At 34.2% G+C, this 22,472-nt stretch overlaps 1 protein-coding gene across 1 annotated transcript in view; it reads right to left on the reverse strand.

Annotated features, from left to right (window-relative positions):
• Positions 1 to 11,650, reverse strand: part of LOC126969863 (PHAF1 protein CG7083) — a 48,962-nt gene extending 37,312 nt beyond the window's left edge. Inside the window, exon 1 of the mRNA XM_050815441.1 lies at positions 11,418 to 11,650. Within this exon, the coding sequence (XP_050671398.1) occupies positions 11,418 to 11,481 (64 nt within the window). The 5' untranslated portion in view covers positions 11,482 to 11,650. The remainder of the gene's footprint in view (positions 1 to 11,417) is intronic.
• Positions 11,651 to 22,472: the final 10,822 nt, after the last annotated feature.

A 22,472-nucleotide genomic window follows, 5' to 3' on the forward strand; every position in this document is an offset into this window, starting at 1 on the left:
AATAAGCTCTTAAATTTTTGGATTTTGCAATTCTGTCCAGTTTTCTGATAGCAAAGCTCCGCGATGCCAATATTCGACCCCTTATTTTTTTATATTGATAAATCTTATAGTAATATTTATTATTATATTATAATAAAATCTCTTCAACAAGCTCGCAGACAAACTCGTTTAAGATTTGCTCGGGAACATCTTAATTGGACTCAAGAGATAGAAAATATGTTTTGTTTAATTTATATTATCTTGTGACAACCCTACAATTGGTAACAATTTATCCCTCTCTTCAGAACCTATGTCTCTGTACCGTTTATTTACTCATGTGCTTTAGTATCCTCCGACACTCCCCCGTTCGCGGTGTGGCCGCGTACGAGGATTAGAATCAAAGTGTGAATCTTAGACTTAAATAACATTCAGTAGTCAAATAAGTAAAATTATTTGTTGTTCATGTGAATAAATAGGTAATAATATCGCCATCTAAAATTCATTTGTTCGCGAAAATACTGTTCGTTTATGCGTATAATATACCAACTGTCTGGTTAGACAAATGCCTATATAACGCCGCACGGCTCATCTAAGTTTATGTTAGTAGCACATAATATAATAACACAGTTTGCAAAATGTAAAAAGTGATAGTAGAGATAAATAAATTCATCAAAAATCATTTTGTACCTAGCTCTAAAAATTGAGTTTCTTGCCATTCTTCTCAGGTCTGAGGCATATTTTTCGAACGAGTTTTTAACTTTCAATAAGTGACTTGATATCCTATTTGAAGAAATATATTTGAAAAATCTATTCTCGGATTAATTTATTCACAGTCACAAAACTTCATCAAGATCTATCCAGTCGTTTAAGAGTAAGGTGACATAAACGAACATAAAAAATTCAATATATTTATGTAAAGCTTCAGTAAAAAGAATCATAACGGATGTAGAAGCCCCCCCCCAACATTCGGGACGTGTTTTTTTTTATGGAATAGGAGGACAAACGAGCGTACGGGTCACCTGGTGTTAAGTGATCACCGCCACCCACATTCTCTTGCAACACCATAGGAGTTTTCTTGAGGAATCATTAGCGGCCGGTTTATTTGCCTTTATTTTGAATCAGAGCCACAAATAATTGCATTAAACTGTGGCATTTGATTGAACATAATATTAATTGCAGTAGGTACGTTTATACATTTAAATGATTCTGACAAATCAAGGTTGTCTGCTTTCAGTAATTCCATTGGCCATTCCTATTTTAATCCAAGTGCTTCGCTAAAAGGATATTTTAATGATATTTTTGGAATGAAAAATCTAAAGGCATTTTTTTTATGAAAAGAAGAGACGGTACGACTTGCCCATTACAATGCAGTGCAATTCGGGGTGCCACTACAATTGCGCTCGTCACCTTGAGACATAAGATGTTAAGTCTCATTTGCCCAGTAATTTCACTAGCTACGGCGCCCTTCAGACCGAAACACAATAATCATTACACAGCCGAAATAGGCGCCGTTATGGTACCCATAATCTAGCCGGCATCCTATGCAAGGGAGCCGCCCACTAGTAATATGTCACGATCGCTCGAGTATAGTCGGCTCAGCTAGAGAGCGTGATAAGTTTGAGCAAAAACTATTATTTAATCGGCTTCGTGATTATTTTAATTTTCAGTTCTGTCATGGGGTTTCACCATCTATTCAAGTTCACCATTATCAAGTGCGTTCCGTGCTTTTGTCTTAAATAAATGCGCATCGATAATTTAATGGAAGACTTAAGATTGGCCAGTACGATTGAATGATTTAAACTTTGACCTACTTCCGTTTATAACCACAGCCGGGTTGATCGTCACGAGCCGAGTGGTTTTAGAACGGAGATAACGTTATGTTTCACTTTGACACCACTGTCTGGAGAATTGAGGTCGATTTTAAAGGCCTGCATGGATCTTGAGCGGTGTATGCAACTAGCTCGCAGGTAACGCGCGTCATGTCCCTCACATGAGAGAGATGGCAGGTCCGCGCGTCACCTGGTGGCGACTGGCTACCGGTCAGTTACACTTACGGCCATTCCCAATATACTATCTACAGATAGAGATAAATTACTACCTTCTACTATCAGTAATTTGCTGACAGTAATCTGAAGCTGTCCCAATATACCCGATAAGTCATTCTTATCGCCTTATATTGGGACGCGTGAATTGCAATTTCCATGCAAACTTCTATCGCTGGTAAGTTATACGACGTTCCATTGACTGACAGCGTGTACGGATAAGGTGAATTACCGTCGATAAGTTTATTGGGACAGAAAAGTCAACGATTGCTACGATTTTTATCTCAAGTAAGAGATAGTCTGAATATTAGGAATGGCCGTTAATGACAAGATCTTATCTATCCATAGTTATGTCTGTATTATAGTTATAGTCCAATGCATCATGTCGATAGGTTATTGAAATGTAAGTAAGCGTTAAAGGATAGATTTGTCTACCTCCAAAAGTTAAACTAAGGATAGATAGGTTATTGAAAACGGCCGTAGATGGTGATGAAACTTTGATAGATTGTTCTAGGGCTTTGATAAATAGTTAAACGAAATTTTTATCACTCTTAATTTATTTATACTTGAAGTGGCATTGCAACGCATAATACAGTTATTATTATTCAAGTCAAAGTAAAAGTCAAATAAACTTTATTCAATTAGGCTAAAACTAAGCTCTTTTGAATCGTCACTATATATTCCCCTGGCACATTCCCTATTTGGGGTCGGCCCTCCTGATACAAGATCGCCACTGTTTGCGATCTTGGGTCATTACTGGCGTTAAGCCTAGCATCGTCATGTCTTTTTTATATTAGAAATATGTGTTTTTTTACCATCGAGGAACTAACCCTTTACCCGTGTTTCGGCTCATGTGATATTTCGAATTAGGTAACTAGATATATTGTATCATATATTTAAAACAATGGCTGTCACCAGATGAGATGGTGAGCAAAAGAGAAAAGTAAAAGCAGTAACGACCGTTCCCAATATACTATCTACAGTTAGAGATAAATTACTACCTTCTACTGTCAGTAAATAGCTGTCAATAATCTGAAGCTGTCCCAATATACCCGATAAGTCATTCTTATCCCCTTATATTGGGACGCGTGAATTGCAATTTCCATACAAACTTCTATCGCTGTTAATATTATGTTCGTTTATACGTCCTCCCATTGACAGACAGCGTGTACGGATAAGGTGAGTTACCGTCGATAAGTTTATTGGGACAGAAAAGTCTACCATAGTTTCGATTTTTATCTCAAGTACGAGATAGACTGAATATTGGGAACAGCCGTTAGTCACAATTGTAACCGGTTAACATATTATAAGTAGGTACTTACAATATGTTAACCGGTACTAGGTACCTACGTAGGAACATTTTATTTGGTTTCATACAATATTTAGCCTCTGTTAATATTTCTTGGCTATTTAAGTTCATTTTAAACGTTTCCTTGAATATCCGTTCCTTCAAATAGATACATTCATCGCGGAGTCATCTGACAGAGCAGTTTCTGCTGATAAATTCAAATATATTTTACAACATGATCCCAGATAATGTTCAAAACAAATGTATATATTAAGTACGAGATTCCAAAGAATTGTAAAAAAACGTTTGTGTGGTAAATGTTAATACAACATAAATTACTTTCTTAATGATACCATTTATTGGGAATGGAGCGACCGCCCACAGGCTATTAAACAATAAATTTTATTGTACGATTCTACATTGTACCTAACCATGTTATTATGAAAAAAAGAAGCCCCCTAAGTTTGTTGCGCCCGTTCTTCTCAGGTCCTTTTGGAATGAGTGGTAGTTTTTGACTTTCAAGAAGTGATTTTATATCCTATTTTGGGTAAACTATGGGAATTTGAATCTGAGCATAATATCTCAATCTTAATTTATATAAACTAGCTGACCCAGCAAACGTTGTATTGCCGATATTAAAATCGCGATACAAAAGTAACTGTTGATCGTAGATGGGTGAAAATTTTAAGTCATATGTATTTTTTAATGCTGACTCTCAATCAAAATATATAAAAAAAAATAAAAAATAAAGTTTCGTGTGGACCACCCTTAACATTTTAGGGGATGAAAAATAGATGTTGTCCGATTCTCAGTCCTACCCAATATGCACTCAAAATTTCATGAGAATCGGTCAAGCCGTTTCGGAGGAGTTCAATGTTTAACACCATGACACGAGAATTTTATATATTAGATTACGTGACACGTTGTTTGTCCGCGATGGACTCCTAAACTAAACTAATGAACGGATTTTAAGGGGGATTACTTCATGGACTGCAGTTTAGTCCAACTTGAGAGATAGGATAGTTTTTATTTCGATTTGGGACCAATAATTATTTTTATTTCCATATTTTTGTTTTGTATGGACATATTTTCTATGAGAGAATTTATTGACGTACGGTTTGACAGTTCTGCTGTGAAACAATTTCATTATAGTTAACAACAGGGAGCAATGACGTTCTATACATAATATAGAACTTCATTGACAGGGAGCATATTTTACAAAATAATTCCTGGTGTTATGAAATATTATTGACAAATTCACAAAAAAAACAGTATTTTATTTATTATGCACAGAACAACGTCTGTCGGGTCAGCTAGTATAATATAATTAGTACCTAGTTAATAATTACTAATTTTAAATTTTGAAGAGTGCCAATCGGTTTCCAGTGTTCTCGTGGCACAGTAAAATAACTATGGTTAATTATTTACACGTGTAAACTATTCGGTTTAGACTTTGCTACGTCCATTGTTTATAATGTAGGTACAGATATAATATATGTAAGTCAAAACAACTTTGCGATAATACACGGTTTTTATCATTAGGGTTCCGTAGCCAAATGGCAAAAAACGGAACCCTTATAGATTCGTCATGTCTGTCTGTCTGTTCGCCCGTATGTCACAGCCACTTTTTTCCGAAACTATAAGATAGATACTGTTGAAACTTGGAAAAAAGATGTATTCTGTGAACCGCCATAAGATTTTCAAACAAAAAAAAGAAAAAAAACAATAAATTTATTTTTTTGAGAACCCCTTCTCATACTTAGAACTGAAGCCCAATTTTTTTTCTCATCTAACCCATAAGGGTGGGGTATCTATAGATAGGCCTTCAAAAATGATATTGAGGTGTCTAATATCGTTTTCGTCTAAACTGAATAGTTTGCGCGAGAGACACTTCCAAGTGGTAAAAAGAGTCCCCCTCCCATTTAAACTTCTAAAATAGGAGAGTGATAAAACTAAGTAAAAATTATGATGTAATAGTAATGCCATGCAAACTTCCACCGAAAATTGGTTTGAATGATATCTAGTATGTAGTTTTTTTTAATACACGATTATTAAAACATCAATCAAACTTTTATATTATACTAGCTGACCCGGCAAACGTTGTTTTGCCATATAAATTATTTCTAGGTAATTAAAAAAAGACGATAGTTGATCAGTTATCGAGCGGGATGAAAAATTATAAAAATTACTAAAATGGCTAATAATAAATAGGGGTTGGTGATAAAAGGGTAAAAATTTAGGGTTGTATGAATTTTTTATATAAAATTCTCGCGTCATGGTGTTAAACTTTGAACTCCTCCGAAACAGCTTGACCGATTCTCATGAAATTTTGAGTGCATATTGGCTACGTCTGACAATCGGACAACATCTATTTTTCTTCCCCCTAAATGTTAAGGGTGGTCCACGGCAAATTATTTTTTTTAATGTTTTTGACATGTTTTTTTAAATTTGTTTGATTATGAGTCAGCATTAAAAAATACATACAACTTCAAATTTTCACCCATCTACGATCAACAGTTACTTTTGTATCGCGATTTTAATATCGGCAATACAACGTTTGCTGGGTCAGCTAGTGTATATATAATAATACTAGATGACCCAGTAAACGTTGTATTGCCATATAAAGTAATAAAATTTTTGGGATATAAAAAATAGATGACGACCGATTCGCAGACCTACCAAATAAATCGCACATAAAATTTATCGTACAAATTATTGTATTCTATTGCCACCTTACAACAGAATAATTTAAAAATCGCTATACAAAAATAGGTGTTGATCGTAGACGGGTTAAAATTTAAGTTGTATGTATTTTTAATGGTGAATCATACTAAAATTAAAATAAAAAAAATATCTTTTTTATTTATTTTTGCTAATAAGGGACGAGACGAGCAGGACGTTCAACTGGTGGTATTTAATACGCTCTGCCCATTACAATGCAGTGCTGCTCAGGTTTCTTGAAAACCCAATCATTCTGAGCGGCACTACACCTGCGCTCGTCACCTTGAGACATAAGATGTTAAGTCTCATTTGCCCAGTAATCTCGCTATCTACGGCGCCCTTCAGACCGAAACACAGTAGTGCTTACAGATTACTGCATCACGGCAGAAATAGGCGCCGTTGTGGTACCCATAATCTAGCCGGCATCCTGTGCAAAGGAGCCTCCAACTGGTAATCGTGATTGGGTATTTTGAGTTGTGTACAACAACTGTTATCGTTTGTACTCTAGTGACAGTTATATCCACAACACAAAAGATAGCGGGGCCCGCTGCTTATCGTAACAAATTGATACATTTGGTGTGTACTATGAGTATGAGTGATATACTTTATTATATGACTAGCTTTTACTCGCGACTTCGGCCGCGTGGAAGGAGCCTCCCACTGGTAAAAATTTTGAAATTTGTTTAGTCATTTTAATAAATGCCTATCAACAGCTACAACTGCAAATCAGAAATATTCATTTTCTCTGCCTTCAGTTATTAATGTTGTAAGCTAATTTAAATTAAACCTGAAGGCACATTTTGCACATAGCAGTCTAGGTACGGGTTTTTAACACAGGTTTATTGCCTTCCCGGAATTTATTTATTATAAATTAGGGTAACACCACTACTTTGTTCCTAATATTTATTTTATTCATAAATTTGACACGGTATGAACGACAGAAGCTTTAATGTTTTTGCTAATCTATTGAGATTTTGATATTATTTATTTATTCTTGTATAGGAAACAACCAACGAATGGCGACCACGTACCGGAAGACGCAGTGTTGGTATTACGCCTTATATTGGGACGCGTGAATTGCAATTTACATATAAACTTCTATCGCTGGTAAGCTTATACGTCGTCCCATTGACAGACAGCGTGTACGGATAAGGTGAGTTATCGTCGATAACTTTATTGGAACAGAAAAGTCAACGATAGTTGCGATTTTTATCTCAAGTAAGAGATAGACCGAATATTGGGAACGGCCGTTAATAAGCATACTATAAGGATCATTCGAAAAATTTACTGTCTGTCTAACAAAAACTTGACTCTTAAATTGGATGATAGGAAATTTCCGATAAGGCTATTTAAAATGATTGATTTAAAGACTTTGAACACGGATAAAGTATTTTATTGCAGGCTTGTCATACTCATATTCCTGGAAAATCTACTTAATTATAATATTATTGGAAATTGTATCATTGTTTGCGACATCAAGTACTCTGTTTGTTGTCGACTCCGGTCTACAGCGTGCCCAACTAACACTTTTATAAAAATAAGGGACGAGACGAGCAGGGCGTTCAGCTGATGATATAGGATACGCCTTGCCCATTACAATGCAGTTCCGCTCAGAATTCTTGAAAACCCCAAAAATTCTGAACGGCACCACAATTGCGCTCGTCACCTTGAGACAAAAGATGTTAAGTCTCATTTGCCCAGCAATTTCACTAGCTACGGTGCCTTTCAGACCGAAACACAGTGTTTACACATTACTGCTTCACGGCAGAAATAGGCGCCGTTGTGGTACCCATAATCTAGCCGGCATCCTGTGCAAAGGAGGCTTCCTGGTGGTTCTGGTGAAACTGTCACACTGACGGACAAACAAAGCAGACTTGTTGCGTACTTGCGTAGTAGAAGCAACGGCTTTAAGTAGCAAATAAATACAATTTGTAGTTATTTTTTAAATACACCTGTTTTCTGAGAAACTTAAACACAATAACATGTTTACCGTACAACACGTGAACAATGTTTACATTTATTCAAAGCTAGATAACCGATCAAGGCCAAGTGATAATAGTGAAAACTAAATCGCCACCACGATTCCTTAAATATTCCACGCAAGCTATGATTCAAACCAAGGCTTGGAAATAAAAAAAAACACGTTTCCTACCTTTCTTCGTAATCGTGTTCTCGAAACTGCCATAATTTAGATAAAGAAATGAAGATAAACATGTCAAAAAGTAGTATTTGTAGAAGTATTTTAAGTAGATTTTCAAAAATGTTAGTTTTTAGGACCGTTTATAGCGCCTTAACCAAAATTTAATTGTTTTTTTTTTCTGGTTAAATAAATTCATTATACCTAAAGGTATTATTGAATAATCAACAACGGATTATCCTAACGCCGAGTCATTTTTGTGAGAGCACAGCTGTTACAAGTTTAATTTAATGTAAATTCATAATTTAATTAATAATTTGTGGAATCATATTGCACGAAAAGGGCATACCTACTTTTTGGTAGGAACACACTCTTGACGTTTCAACTCTTGGAGAATTAGCCGGTTGATAAGGGTTTTAAAACACTCTGAACGAAATAATAATGCAAACAATTAAATTCTAAACCGGTTCCGTGCCTTGATTGAGACAAAATATAGGTTAAAGACATTACTAAAAAAACTTACGTCGTTCCCAATATTCAGTCTATCTCGTACTTGAGATAAAAATCGAAACTATGGTAGACTTTTCTGTCCCAATAAACTTATCGACGGTAACTCACCTTATCCGTACACGCTGTCTGTCAATGGGAGGACGTATAAACGAACATAATATTAACAGCGATAGAAGTTTGTATGGAAATTGCAATTCACGCGTCCCAATATAAGGGGATAAGAATGACTTATCGGGTATATTGGGACAGCTTCAGATTATTGACAGCTATTTACTGACAGTAGAAGGTAGTAATTTATCTCTAACTGTAGATAGTATATTGGGAACGGTCGTTACTGCTTTTACTTTTCTCTTTTGCTCACCATCTCATCTGGTGACAGCCATTGTTTTAAATATATGATACAATATATCTAGTTACCTAATTCGAAATATCACATGAGCCGAAACACGGGTAAAGGGGTAGTTCCTCGATGGTAAAAAAACAATATTTCTATGTTTGCACATCTTTCATACCGTTGTACTTCTAAAAAAGGAAATATTTGAAGTTAAAATTAAGTTTGGTAGATTTGATTTTTGACTAATATTTTTTCTTAATTGAGAATGAGAATAAAAATATCACTACTTTCCACCCTTCTATCACAATGTACTAAGTACCTGGAGGTTGGAATGACCATGAGAGGTAAAATTAAGTGTGTAAGCCATGCCATGCTGTTTTCAATATTATTTTGAACTAGCTGCAGCGCATGATGTTCTCCGCATGGAATAGTTACTTTGGGCAGCATTTTTTTTATTTTTTAGGATACTTTGCAAATAATACATGTACAAGCTTCTCTATCTACTGCTGCGTGGCGAACTTCTACAATACAGCGGATATCACTTTGCATTGTGGACAGTCTCTGTAACAGTATTTCCCTACGAATTTTATCTCCTATTTCTTCGGAGTTAAACTTAAGTAAGTACTTTATGTGTTTGATAATATATTTGTTGTAAATATAAATCAACATCAACTAATTACCTTCATGTTCAAGATACTACAACAGATATAGGTCCCATGAAAATTAATTGCTGACTGTTTAATACTATTATAACATGTCATGTTACTTTATTTACCTAATGTTTTTTGAAACCTGAAAGATCTGACAATTTTTTGCTCAAATGTTTTTCAATTATTTCATCCTTTTTGTGACAGACTATACATCTGGGAAACCTGTTAAGCCTGGAAGAATATTAGTACAAGCTTGATGCCTACAACAAACTTTTTATATTTTTGAATTCATAATAATATGTATGTTATTTTGATGTTTCACTGAAACATGAAAAATTATAAGGAAGAAACTTAACACACCAGTTAAGATATTGCCCCCATAAGACAGACCAAAAATCTGGTAAAGATTGACCGAGTAGACTTGATGAGGGCAGCACAGAACTGATCATCATTGCGATCTTTGGGGTAGGCCTTGTCCAGCAGTGGATGTCTTCTGGTTGAAATGGTCATGGTGGAAGATATTCAAAAGGTCACTTGTGAAGTTGGCTATATTGCATGTATGTGTGCACAAAGCCTTTAAAAATATCAAAGAATCTATGCCCCTAAAACAAGTTAACAAAAAATAAAATACAAATATCTAAACTAAAATGTTAAACTTGCATGTTTAGGACCTTAGTGTAAAGGAAGACAGTTAAAAAACTAGATTGGCAGGACAACAGTAATGATACCGAGCATTTTATGCTATTCCATTGATGGCTGACTTATACAGTTAAAATGAATCCTTACATAGCACCATTACCTTTCTTTGAATCATGGAATGATTCTAAATAACTCTATTTAAACGACTTAACTCAGTAACTAAATAAGCTAAGCTAAGCTAGACAGATTTGATAAGAATTTTACCAGTAAAACCCAGAAGTATTATATACTTAAGCTAGCTGACCCTACAGATGCTGTTCTGTCAATAGAAAAAAACAACCAAAATCGTTCTATTTTTGCCAATGTATACAGAAACTTCACAAATCAATACAAAGAGCTTCCTTGAGAACCACTCTATCCATTGGTAAGAACAGCATGAAAATTTGTGCAGTAGTTTTTGAGTTTATCACAAACAGACAGATAGATGCCTTTGTTTTTTTAATATGTAGTAATATAATAACAAGTTCAGTTAAAACAATGACAGGGTGACCAACTAGAAAATGAAAAAACAGTCTAAGAGATGAGTCCATACAACCATTGTCCAAAAAAAATTGTATAGCCTGCTGCCTAACTGTATAACATCCTGATTCCAGATGTGCCTACTATAATTCACTAGAAATATTGTACAACCTTGTCTTTAGTACCTAATGCAGACAAGATTTTATAAGTAAAACAAGACACATCGATAAGGTAGTTTTAATCTAGTGTCTAAAATATATTTTGATAAATATAATATATATACGTATATTTGTATATTATACCTAAGTACGTAGATATATAAAGAATTTAAAAACAAAGTAACGGTATCAAAGCTGCGCGTTCAGATTTCAGATTTGTTTTCATGGTCAAGTTTAAAAAAATAAACAATGAAAAACAACAAGAAACAAAGGCAGTCCGTGACATTTGGAAGGTGAAGAAATTAACATTTCGCACTTGCTAGTGATAAATTATGGTGAAAAAATAAATAAGATCGTAGCAAATTTGTCAAAAAATACGTGAGATGCGTCCTATAATACAACGCAAAATATTGACGTAATTATTTAAATACGAAACTCACCTAAAACGAATTCCCAGGCATCGCTGCCCAGAGAACGTTCGGGAATGATTTCTAGATCCAACATTATGCGTAAAACACTACTTTATCACTAAATTAACTAACTTTCACCTCACAAAACTAAATATTTACGTTTAAAAGCGAAATTACGATGCTTTTCTTTGTTTGCCAACTTTAGTTTTCAACCATTTTGTATTTTGTCAGAGGAACTGTCATTACAAACAGCTGATTGTATTCTGCCAGGGACGTATTTTAAATCCAATAAATGATATTATATTTATGTTATTTAAATAATAAAATAAAGGATTTTATGTAAAATTTTATTCTGAATCGGTCTTTTAATTTATTGATATATGAGCACATAAAATTATATGTCATTTGTATTACAAAGTTTTTTTTTTGTTGTGGGTGTGAGTGAGAGGTGATATTGTACCAATTATTACATCTTTTTCTTATTTAATGTTTTCACGATAACTTTTTTTAACGATAACTGTTAAACCAGCAGTTCTCTCTTTGGAAATTCATTAACTAGTTTTAATTATATGTATTTTTTAAATTATCACATAATATATAGTGTTGTGTAGTGTGATAAGGCTTGTGTCATAATTTTTTGGCGATTTATTTTATTTGGTCCTCTCCTAATTTACACATTACTACATAGTAACATTATACAATTGAAACTTAAGTGGTATTCGCATCTGTTGACAACATAGAAATCGAAATAAGAAGGTACTAGAAGCATGCCTATCTCACTCCCCATGTACGTATCGAAAATGGAAATTGTAAGTACGCGTGTCCGACATACCGACGTGTTTACCAGTAGGGACTAGAGGTATTCGTTATATAAGATAGCTGATAAAATAATCTAATATATATTTATAATCATATCACCTATTATTTATTTAAACTGGCAAGCGTTATTTAATATTTATGTGATACGCGATTTTTGTCACATGCCAAATTATGCTCTAAGAGGACTGCATAAGAACTAAATTCAAATAAAGTCGTTTATAATTCATGCGATGCGCTAGTTTTGTCACCTGCCAAATTATGCTCTAAGAGCACTGCATAAGAACTAAATTCAAATGAAAGTCGTTTATAATTGATGCGATACGCTATTTTTGTCACCTGCCAAATTATGCTCTAAGAAGACTGCATAAGAACTATATTCAAATAAAAGTCCAGTTGTAATTGGAAATATTTTAGGCAAAAGAATATATTTTGTTTGTTTGAATAAATATTAAGTCAGATCGGATATAACGCGCTTGCGGCTCACTTGACTTCGTATGACGTATTTTAATTAGTATTGAACATTGATTACTATCGTGCGTTTGTGAATGATTTTGATTGATTGTTTGTAAAGTTTGTTTTATAGAATAGTTTAAATAGTTTAATTAAAGTTGTACCTAAATTTAGTTTTCTATGAGTATAGTGTAAATAGATATAGGTTGAGTATTTTCTGTATAAATAACTGCAAATAACTATTGTACATAAAATCAATATTTACTAGTAGAATAACTAATTGGAAGATTTAATTTAAATTGCATAAATAAAATCAATTAATATCTTATAGATATTTATATTTTATCATAAATCGTAATTTGAGTCAGACAGTCCTAAGCCTGTATAAAAAGTACGACGGAAATTCATTTTTTTTAATAAGTAGGTACATTATTAGTAAGCACTTTTAAAAGCTCACACAACAATAATGTATAGAATAATACTGAACAGAACACGATACATCAACATTCTCTAACGAATAGCAACGATAATCAAACGCGTCTTATGTCATAACGAAGTGTACTAATATATTATAGCGTAAAAAATAATGGGTGTTTTTAAATTAGCGTATCGCTATAACGCAATTTCAATATATAGCCGTTGCGAACACCTCTTGTAGGGACTTACGCGTGAGCTTTGTTTGTCACCTACTTCACCTATAATGTTTATTTAAAAATAAAAAGGAGAAGAATTAAAAAAGCAAAGCATGTTAAATACGATCCTAATTTAAACTTTTAAGCTTCGTAAAGACGCTGAAACAATCTAATTTTAAGGGATAATTATTTTAAATTTACTATTCATGATAGCTACTTATTTAATACGTATATTACTATCTGCAACTAATGTAAGTGTGACAACGTACGAATATTGATTTAAAATTATATATCTATTTATATTATAGAAAAAACTGAGCTATTTTATAACATTACCGTATACTAGGTAGGTACAGTTTTAAGTAAAGAAGACAATCCTAACGTCGTCAGAAGAGGTAATAGTCACGCGATAGAAGGAGAGGCAACTACTAAGTGAATAAAAATGTAGGTTAAGAGCACTTTGCAATTTCAACTGCACCTTATTGTATAGCCGCAAGAGCCGCCACCCTAATTCTTTAATTGATTTTGCGGAGTGAGCCTTCTGTACTTATAAACTATCAGCAAGGAAGTAGTGATTCACTATATTAATCGAAACGGCTGCTTATTTGATATAAAATTTAGCACAATCACTCACTATGAGAATCTTATTTTTTTCAATTTGTCGTTATTTTGCCCACCACTGCTTCATAAAAGCCCCAATATCTGGAGCGTTGCAAATATATATCAAATTAATGTGTGTACCTACGTATATATAGGCGACAGATTTATCGCAAGGAATTCGAACGTACTACATTTTTTGCCTTTTTATTTATATGGTAGATATTAAAGGTCATGCATTTTACCATAAATTACCAAGGCATCGGAAATGTTGAGCTTTATTGAGGAGAAGTGGCAAAAAACTCGGTACCAGTCTAAAGGTTTGGTATTTTACAAAGGGCAGCCGAAAGACTGCATGTCAAAAACTTCTTAGCTTCACAAGTTTATAAGCATTATATATAGGTCTTAAGAAATATTTTTATGCACTGTCTTAGATGAGAAAAATTATAACTATCATTAATCCATGAATTTTAATCCATAACTACAACAATTCACACATAATCATGTTTAAAAACTGATATAAAATATTATGCTATTATTATAATTTCTTTGGCATAACCGTAGACTCAAGTTCAATACGGTTCCCATACCAAAGAATATATTATTATAATAGTACAAGTACCCATACCAAGAATGCCCAACCTGCACTTGTAGTCCCTAAAGAAGTGTTCACATCCAATATCCAATTCAAGAGCTCAGAATAGAATATGTACTTACGTACAACGTACACACACCGTTTTTTATATGATAAAACTGTAAAGATTAATACAATGTATGTAATTCAAAAATTAACAAAAAAGCGTTCGACTTCAAAAACACTATTTCAAAACATAGATATAATATGCACTAAAAAGTTAAATAATATTGCGTATTTTTATACAATCTAATTCTGGAAAATTTATTGAAGCGGAAATTTATGCGGAAATACATAATTATCCAAATGATTTGAGTTTTCTTTAGATTAATCTGGAATTAGACAACTATGTCTAGTGCCAGATTTTGGCGAGTCAACACGTCCTGAGGATGCCTTGTGTAGAGGAGAAACACGTGTCGAACTGTTTAAAGACAAAAATTGGCGGAATTAATGCTAATCAAGACTCAAATCAATTGGATAATTTAATTCTAGACACTTATTTTTTAGATTATTGTTATTTTTGGATAACGGGCAATGGCACCATACGGAAAGCACCAGTAGGTCTACTCAAACTCAACGAAAAACGAAGTTTCGGAGATTTCCTACAAAGGTTCAATTCATTTCGAAGTTTCGTCCTTGCTTGAAAATTTGAATTTCTAAACCTACCCTAATTCATTTAAGTTCCGAACGAAAATATGATGATGACAGCTGTTTGTTCGGAATTCTAACGTCAATTTGCTGAATAGAGGCTGCTCTACGTGAAAAACATTAAGAACGTAGAAAAACCAACGCATTCATATTCCCGAGTACACAGAGCATGAATTCCAATGTGAATGAAGCAGGCGGGTTCCCTCTTAATCAGCTGCGTCTTCACCTCAAGCTCTACAGGTAGGTTGAAGGGCATGAACTGCATTAGTACAACTGTTAGACTGGAGAAAGGAAGAACTTTATCTTACTTATTCCTTTCTAACATAAGTCGTATTCCTATCTTTAAAATCATTTTTGGTATTAATAAAAGAATAAAATTTATTTTTTATTTTATTTTATTATAACAGGACAACTTACTTACAGCTAACGAAGAGTACCTACTCAGACATAAAATAAAAAGTAGATATAGCTTCAACATCATACGTGCAGCAGCAAAAGATATACCTATAAAAGAATGGTAATATATAGAGGTACTATTTTGTGAAATAAAAAAACAAATAAATATGTAACTGATATTTACTTGAAACTTTCTTATAGGAATAGCGATTGCGAGGTGTGTTAAAAAGCACCATAATGGAGAACTCTTTTTAGAAATTTTTTTTGATCGATCTTTTGTCGATGTGTCCGAAAATAAAATAGAGTAGGGTCACTACCGAAGCTTCGTTTAAATTTCGTTCGTTTACGAAGATTCGGACAAAGAGAGTAGACCCAGCTTTCAAATTAAAAAAGAATTATCAAAATCGGTGCACCCAGTCGAAAGTTCTGAGGTAGGAAACAAAAAAAACATGCCAACGAATTGAGAACCTCCTTTTTTGAAGTCGGTTAACTATACATCAGTCAGAATTCATTAAATTTAATAACATTAATATAAAGGCAAAAAAAATATTAAAAAATATAATGTATGTCCAATAAGTACGACTCTGGGAAATCTTATGACGCATGCGTACCAATCACGTTAAACCAATTTATTGCTGTACTACTGTTTTATACTTTTCTCTTTCCCTCTTAAATCCATTTACATATTCATGTCCTGCTTACTCACAGTTTATGTTACGTCCTTTTCTTACTTGTATGGAGGACTATCTTGCATCCTTATAGGTTTTGAGTATTATATTGACAATTACTATGACATCGCCCGAACTAAAATGCTTTTCTTTACATTGAAGCTTTGCACAGATACTATCTATAAATATACCAGTAAAGACACGCAATGAAAAGCGTCCTTAGTGCAAGTATAATACTTCTATATTTATTTGAGTTAACATAATTATTTTTATGATTGGTATTTATAATAGATATACGTGTAAACATAAATAATAAGACAAATTACATAAATATTTTTTACTAAATATAATAGATATAATTAATAATATTATCATAAGTAGGAAGATTTTCTTAGAATAGACAAAGTACAGCTGTCGTTTTCGCGCCATTAGAAGTAGGTACCTACCTGACCTTGAAAAATCTAAACACCTACACTTTCGACGTAACAGTATTGTGTAATAATATTATCGTTTCACCGACAATAATAAACTACGCATGATTTTGCGTAGTTAGGAAACTTTTGTAAACAAATTCCTTTTGAGAGATAAAAATAGTAAGTAACTATCTATCGCGCATATTATTTGAATCTCCAGTGACTATACCATACAATCATACATCCTACTGTACTTGTACAGTAGAACATTGACAAGATATAGATTATATGACAGTAATTTTCAAAGTGGCCTTTGAGGTCCATAACGTCGACTCTCTCGCTAGATCCGGCGGGAAAAACGAGATGGTTCGTTAGATGTATGTGGGGGTTCACGAAAATTGGTTTTGAATGAAAGGAACAGAAATTTTCCAAATATCTTTATTTCATAGCAACAATGTACTTAAATCACTTTGAATAGTCAGACTTAAATGCATAAATTAGTTTGGCTTTACAATCGCGACTCAGCTAAGTAAACAGTTAGCTGAAAAAAAAACTAATGTCGGCATAATATAATACTTCAAGAATGTCTGTGACTGTTACTTGTTTAAGCTTCATATTATTCAGACGTGCTAACGGACGACTTGGGCTTTATGTACTTACTTGCAGTCTTGCATGAACTTGTTTGATTCTCCACTACTTACCTAAATAAATATTCGTATGCTGAGGACAAAAGTAACTTGATACCTACTTCATTTGTTTTTAGAATTTTGTAATGTGCGAGTAACACGAAATAGTGGTTAATACTGACAGTGTTTACCACTTTACCAGTGTTAGAAAAGTAAGTATCTACCTAGGTAAGTAGGTAAGTACTTAGCTGCCTGCCTACTTTTATTTAATGTTGTAATATAGTACGAGGGCGGCACTGAAAATTTCGGGAATCAAGGAAGTGACACAACATTACTATTTAAAAATGTATTTATTGGTTTTCGAAGTATTCTCTGCGAAATTTGACACATTTTTCCATACGATGGAACTAATCATTGAAGCAACCATTCCATTCGGAAGTTGGGGTCTCCAAAATGGCCGTTTTGTAGACATCCACAGCTTCTTTAGGTGATGAAAATCTCTGACCACGCAATTTATTCTTTATTTTAGGGAAAGTATAGAAATCATTAGGGCTTAGGTCGGGGCTGTACGGCGGATGGTCTAATAATTCTATGTTTTCTTGCTCTAAAAACACTTTTGTTCTGTGCGCGGTGTGACAACTCGCATTGTCGTGATGGAGGATGATGCGACGATTGCAGTTCTCTTTACGGAGTTCAGAAACGACCTGTGGCAAACAAATGCTAGCATACCATTCTGTACTAACCGTTCTTTGTCCCTCAAGAGGAATAGTCGCAACATGGCCGGTTTTGGAGACAAACGTGGCCACCACTTTTCTTGCAACACTCCGCGAACGAACAATTTTTGTTGGCTTTAACCCATTTTCGAACACCCAAACTCGTGTCTGGTTTTTTGTTTCGGGTTCGTACGCGTATATCCAGGATTCGTCACCTGATACGATGTTGTATACAGCATTTGCGGATCCTGCGTGGAATCTTTTGAGAGTTCTTACGCACCTTGGTGCGTAAGAACTCTCGAAAGCGGATCTCTCTCGAACTCTCGAAAAAAAGCGGATCGCGTTACTTGTAACGCGATCCGCTTTTTGCTCTTCACAGAGCAAATGCGGTATCCATCGGGAAAACAACTTTTTACGCCTAATTGTTCATGCAAGATTATTTGTATTTGACTCATGCCAAAGTCTAAAGTTGCCTGAATTTCACGGTATGTCACATGTCGATCTTCCTCAATCAGCTTACGCACAGCGATAAATTGTGGTTTTCGATGGGGCATCATCACCAAATGCAGAAATCATCCGGTCAACACACTGTTTTTGTGTTAAACCACTTCGAAGGTCATAATAAATCATCGCTCTAGAATATTCTCGAGTCAATTTCATTTTCTCAACGACTAAACAAGTTTGAAAAGACCTTGTGACAAGACCGAGAATCTTTTTTTAAATAAATAAATGATATTCGATTTTTAAAACCAAGGAGATTCAATTAAAAAGATTTATATGACAGGAACAGTAGAAATATTTCATTCCCGATACTTTTAGTGCAGCCCTCGTACCTATTATTATTGTTTATTAAATATTTATAAAGTAACAAGAATCCGAGAAAGAACTTATTATTACAAAATCATTTATTTACCAGACTGTGGCGATTTACTAAAGGAGATGGTTATGATAATTATTATAGATATATAATGATTGACCTTTTTTGTAGGTAGATACCTAATATTTCAATGCCCTCGTGCCTAGGTGCTATTGCCATTAATGCTAAATGACAATCTGCTTACCAAAATAATTTTTAAGATATTTTCCCAAGACTTTACAATACTTATTATCACAATATGTTATGTATTAATTTTTTTTCTCTACCTATACCTACCAAATACATAGATACGAGGGGTGGCTGATATAAAATCTACTTTGTTAAAGAAAGTTTTGAAAATCGAACTGGCCACTGCAAAATCATATTCTATATTTATTCCTTTTTCAAAATTATGACGCTTATTTTTTTTCGCTAGCTTTTGTTTTTTTGGCGCGGCTTTGATTTCACCATGTCGAAAGAAAATTGTAAAATGATGAAATTTGAGCATCGAGCAGTGATTAAATTCCTAAGTAAAGAAGGAAATACGCCTACGCAGATCAGAGAGCGCATGTTAAAGGTGTTTGGTGATTCAAGTCCTTCTGAATTCGTCATAAAGTTTTGGTTGAAGCAATTTAAACATGGCCGTGAGAGCCTGGAAGACGACCCACGTAGTGGAAGGCCAATTTCTGCTGTTACCGCAGATAATGTTGAAAAGGTGAAGAACCTGATTCTTGCAGATCGGCGAATCAAGCAGTGGGAGATAGCCAGAGATGTGGGCATTAGCAAGGAACGAGTTCATGAAATTATTCACGAACATTTGGGCATGTCCAAGGTGAGCGCGCGTTGGGTCCCTAGAATGTTGACCCCCTTTGACAAACAAAGGCGAGTAGAATGTTGTCAGGCATTTCTAGACCTGGTCAAAGGTAAAGAAGAAGAGACTATCTCTCGAATTGTGACCTGTGATGAAACTTGGATTCGCCAGTGGGATCCGGAAAGCAAACAAGAGTCAATGCAATGGAAATTTTAAGGAGAAAAGCCGCCAAGGAAGTTCAAGGTTCGGCCGTCGGCTGGAAAACTAATGGCCATCGTATTTTGGGATGTCGAAGGGATTTTGATGATAGATTATCTGCCTAAAAATACAACAATGAATGCTGAATATTATGCAAACTTGCTTGACCAGCTTCGTGAACAAATCAAAGAAAAGCGGAGAGACAAACTCAGCAAAGGTGTTCTGATTTTACAAAACAATGCTCCTGTACACACAGCCTTAACGGCGAGGTCAGCCCTGAGCAAAAACGGCTTCACAGAAATTAACCATCCACCTTATAGTCCAGATCTGGCTCCCTGTGACTATTTCTTATTCAAAGATTTAAAGAAAAAATTGAGGGGTCGCAGATTTTCGACGGACGAAGAAATGAAGGAGGCTGTGACTGACCATTTTGACGAGCAAAATAAAAATTACTATTATAACGGCATTATGTCACTTATTTGCAAATGTCATAAGTGTATTTCACTTGCAGGAGACTATATAGAAAAATAAAAAAAAACTAGCCATCAAAGTCTTTTCTTTCATAGTTAGGTAGATTACTTAGCAGCCTCCCCTCGTATGTGGTCATTTTTGAAGTCACACTTCTTTGTCGACGCATAGCAGAATTTAAAAAAAGAAAATTGTCACACTTTTCTGTTACGCTCGGCGTTTATGATTATGATGATAGATATTATAAAATTGTCTGTCTGTTCGCGATAAACTCAAAAACTACTACACCGTTTTGTTTTTTTATCCCACGAATAAATAGTTTCACAAATTGATGCAGTTTACACATACCCTATCATTCGACGCATGGGTTTGGTTATCACAATACCTTTTCGTATTAGACCAAGTGCTAGTGGACCCTCCGAGTAACGGTATGTCAGTAAGGCTAGAAATTCTTATGGTGGGGAGTCATAGCGTTCTAAGAACAATAACCATCATCTGGCACGCCTCAGCCCCGCACCTCATCAAACTCTATATTTTTGAAAGTGTAGGAAACATTTGACCAAAAACTTGTTCCTGTAAGCTTAAAATTATTATACCATTTTACTTATTTGCTATAGAATTTCAGAAAAAAAATGACAGGCGTTTTCGATGAGCACAAGTTTCTGACAGGTGAACCTAAAGGTGTATTATGTATTAATTTAACTTTATTGTGTAAAGTTTAAATTTAATGTAAGTTGGTACAATGACAGACGGTTCTGCCTAGCATAAGTCCTTGACAGGCGAGGGAAAGATGCTAAGAGAAGAATTTCTAGCCTTACAGACAGACAAACCTTTACTCGGAGGGTTCACTAGCTCTCCTACTATATAGCAGCACTTTGTGATAATACGATGATCTGATAATTAAAACTTATATTAATCGTGTATTCTTGGTGCCAACAAATGATATTCTTTCTTTTATTAAATTACTAGCTGACCCGGCAAACGTTGTTTTGCCATATAAAGTATAATTCACGCGATAGTTTTATAAGTAATAAAATATTGCCTATATTATAGCCTGTGCATCATTTTGTTCTATTGTCAATAGTTTTTGCAGCGCACGCAAAAATAGGTTTTCGATTTTACACCTTGTGTTACAAAATAGCAATTTTATTACGGATCCCTAATTTTGAAAAAAAAAAAACATAGCCTATAGCCTTCCTCGATAAATGGACTACCCAACACTGAAAGAATCATTCAAATCGGACCAGTAGTACCAGAGATTAGCGCGTTCAAACAAACAAACACTGCAGCCTTATAATATTATTATAAGTATAGATTTTAAAATTAAATTATTACATTTTTTTATCTACACCCATGTTTTAAATATTTTATTAAAGGTTCTGAAACAGTAAGCTTATTGCCAATATTAAAACACCCAATTTCCTAATAACCATTACATCATCCAAACGAGTGTTGTAATGTTGTACTGAATTTCATAACAACACTCCTATGTTTTTTTTCGATCCCTTCATGAGCAAAGAGTTTCAACAGACAGCCACATTATTTTTGCTCGATGCGTCGTATCTGTATGAATTTCAAAAAATGAACTTTTTCGTTTACGCGCGTTCCACATTACCAGAACGTCTCGCGCCGTAAAAAACAGTAGGTTATTCGAATCCTTTTTCTTGAAAAAATGAGCGATTCAAGTTTTGACAGAACACCGCCGGATATTTTAAAAGCTGCAAAAGAACATATTATTCAAGTGAATTTTAATAATTATTGCACTATACAAAATGTAATATAAAATATTATATAATATAATCATATAAATATAATATAATCAGTAATGGATGAAATTAGGTTACTATTAGAACTGGCTGTTTTAATTTTAGCAATAAGCTAATTGTTTCAGAATCTTTTATGGAGGATTCATATTATGGGTGTAGATAAAGTCTTGTATGCAACTGTTGATAATTAGGTATTAACACTCATGTGACACTATTATCACATTCGACTTCGCCTCGTGTGATAAACCCACATTCGTGTTTTAATACCCCTCATTACACAACAGTTGCAACATATACATAATAGCCAATAAAAGACTCGCATAATGCTTTTATGTATTTACGGTATCTGTGGATTGATGCATCTACTGTACTCATTTAAGGTATTTACAC

Source organism: Leptidea sinapis, chromosome 19 (genome assembly GCF_905404315.1).
Source record: "Leptidea sinapis chromosome 19, ilLepSina1.1, whole genome shotgun sequence".
In the NCBI taxonomy this organism is placed as follows: domain Eukaryota; kingdom Metazoa; phylum Arthropoda; class Insecta; order Lepidoptera; family Pieridae; genus Leptidea; species Leptidea sinapis.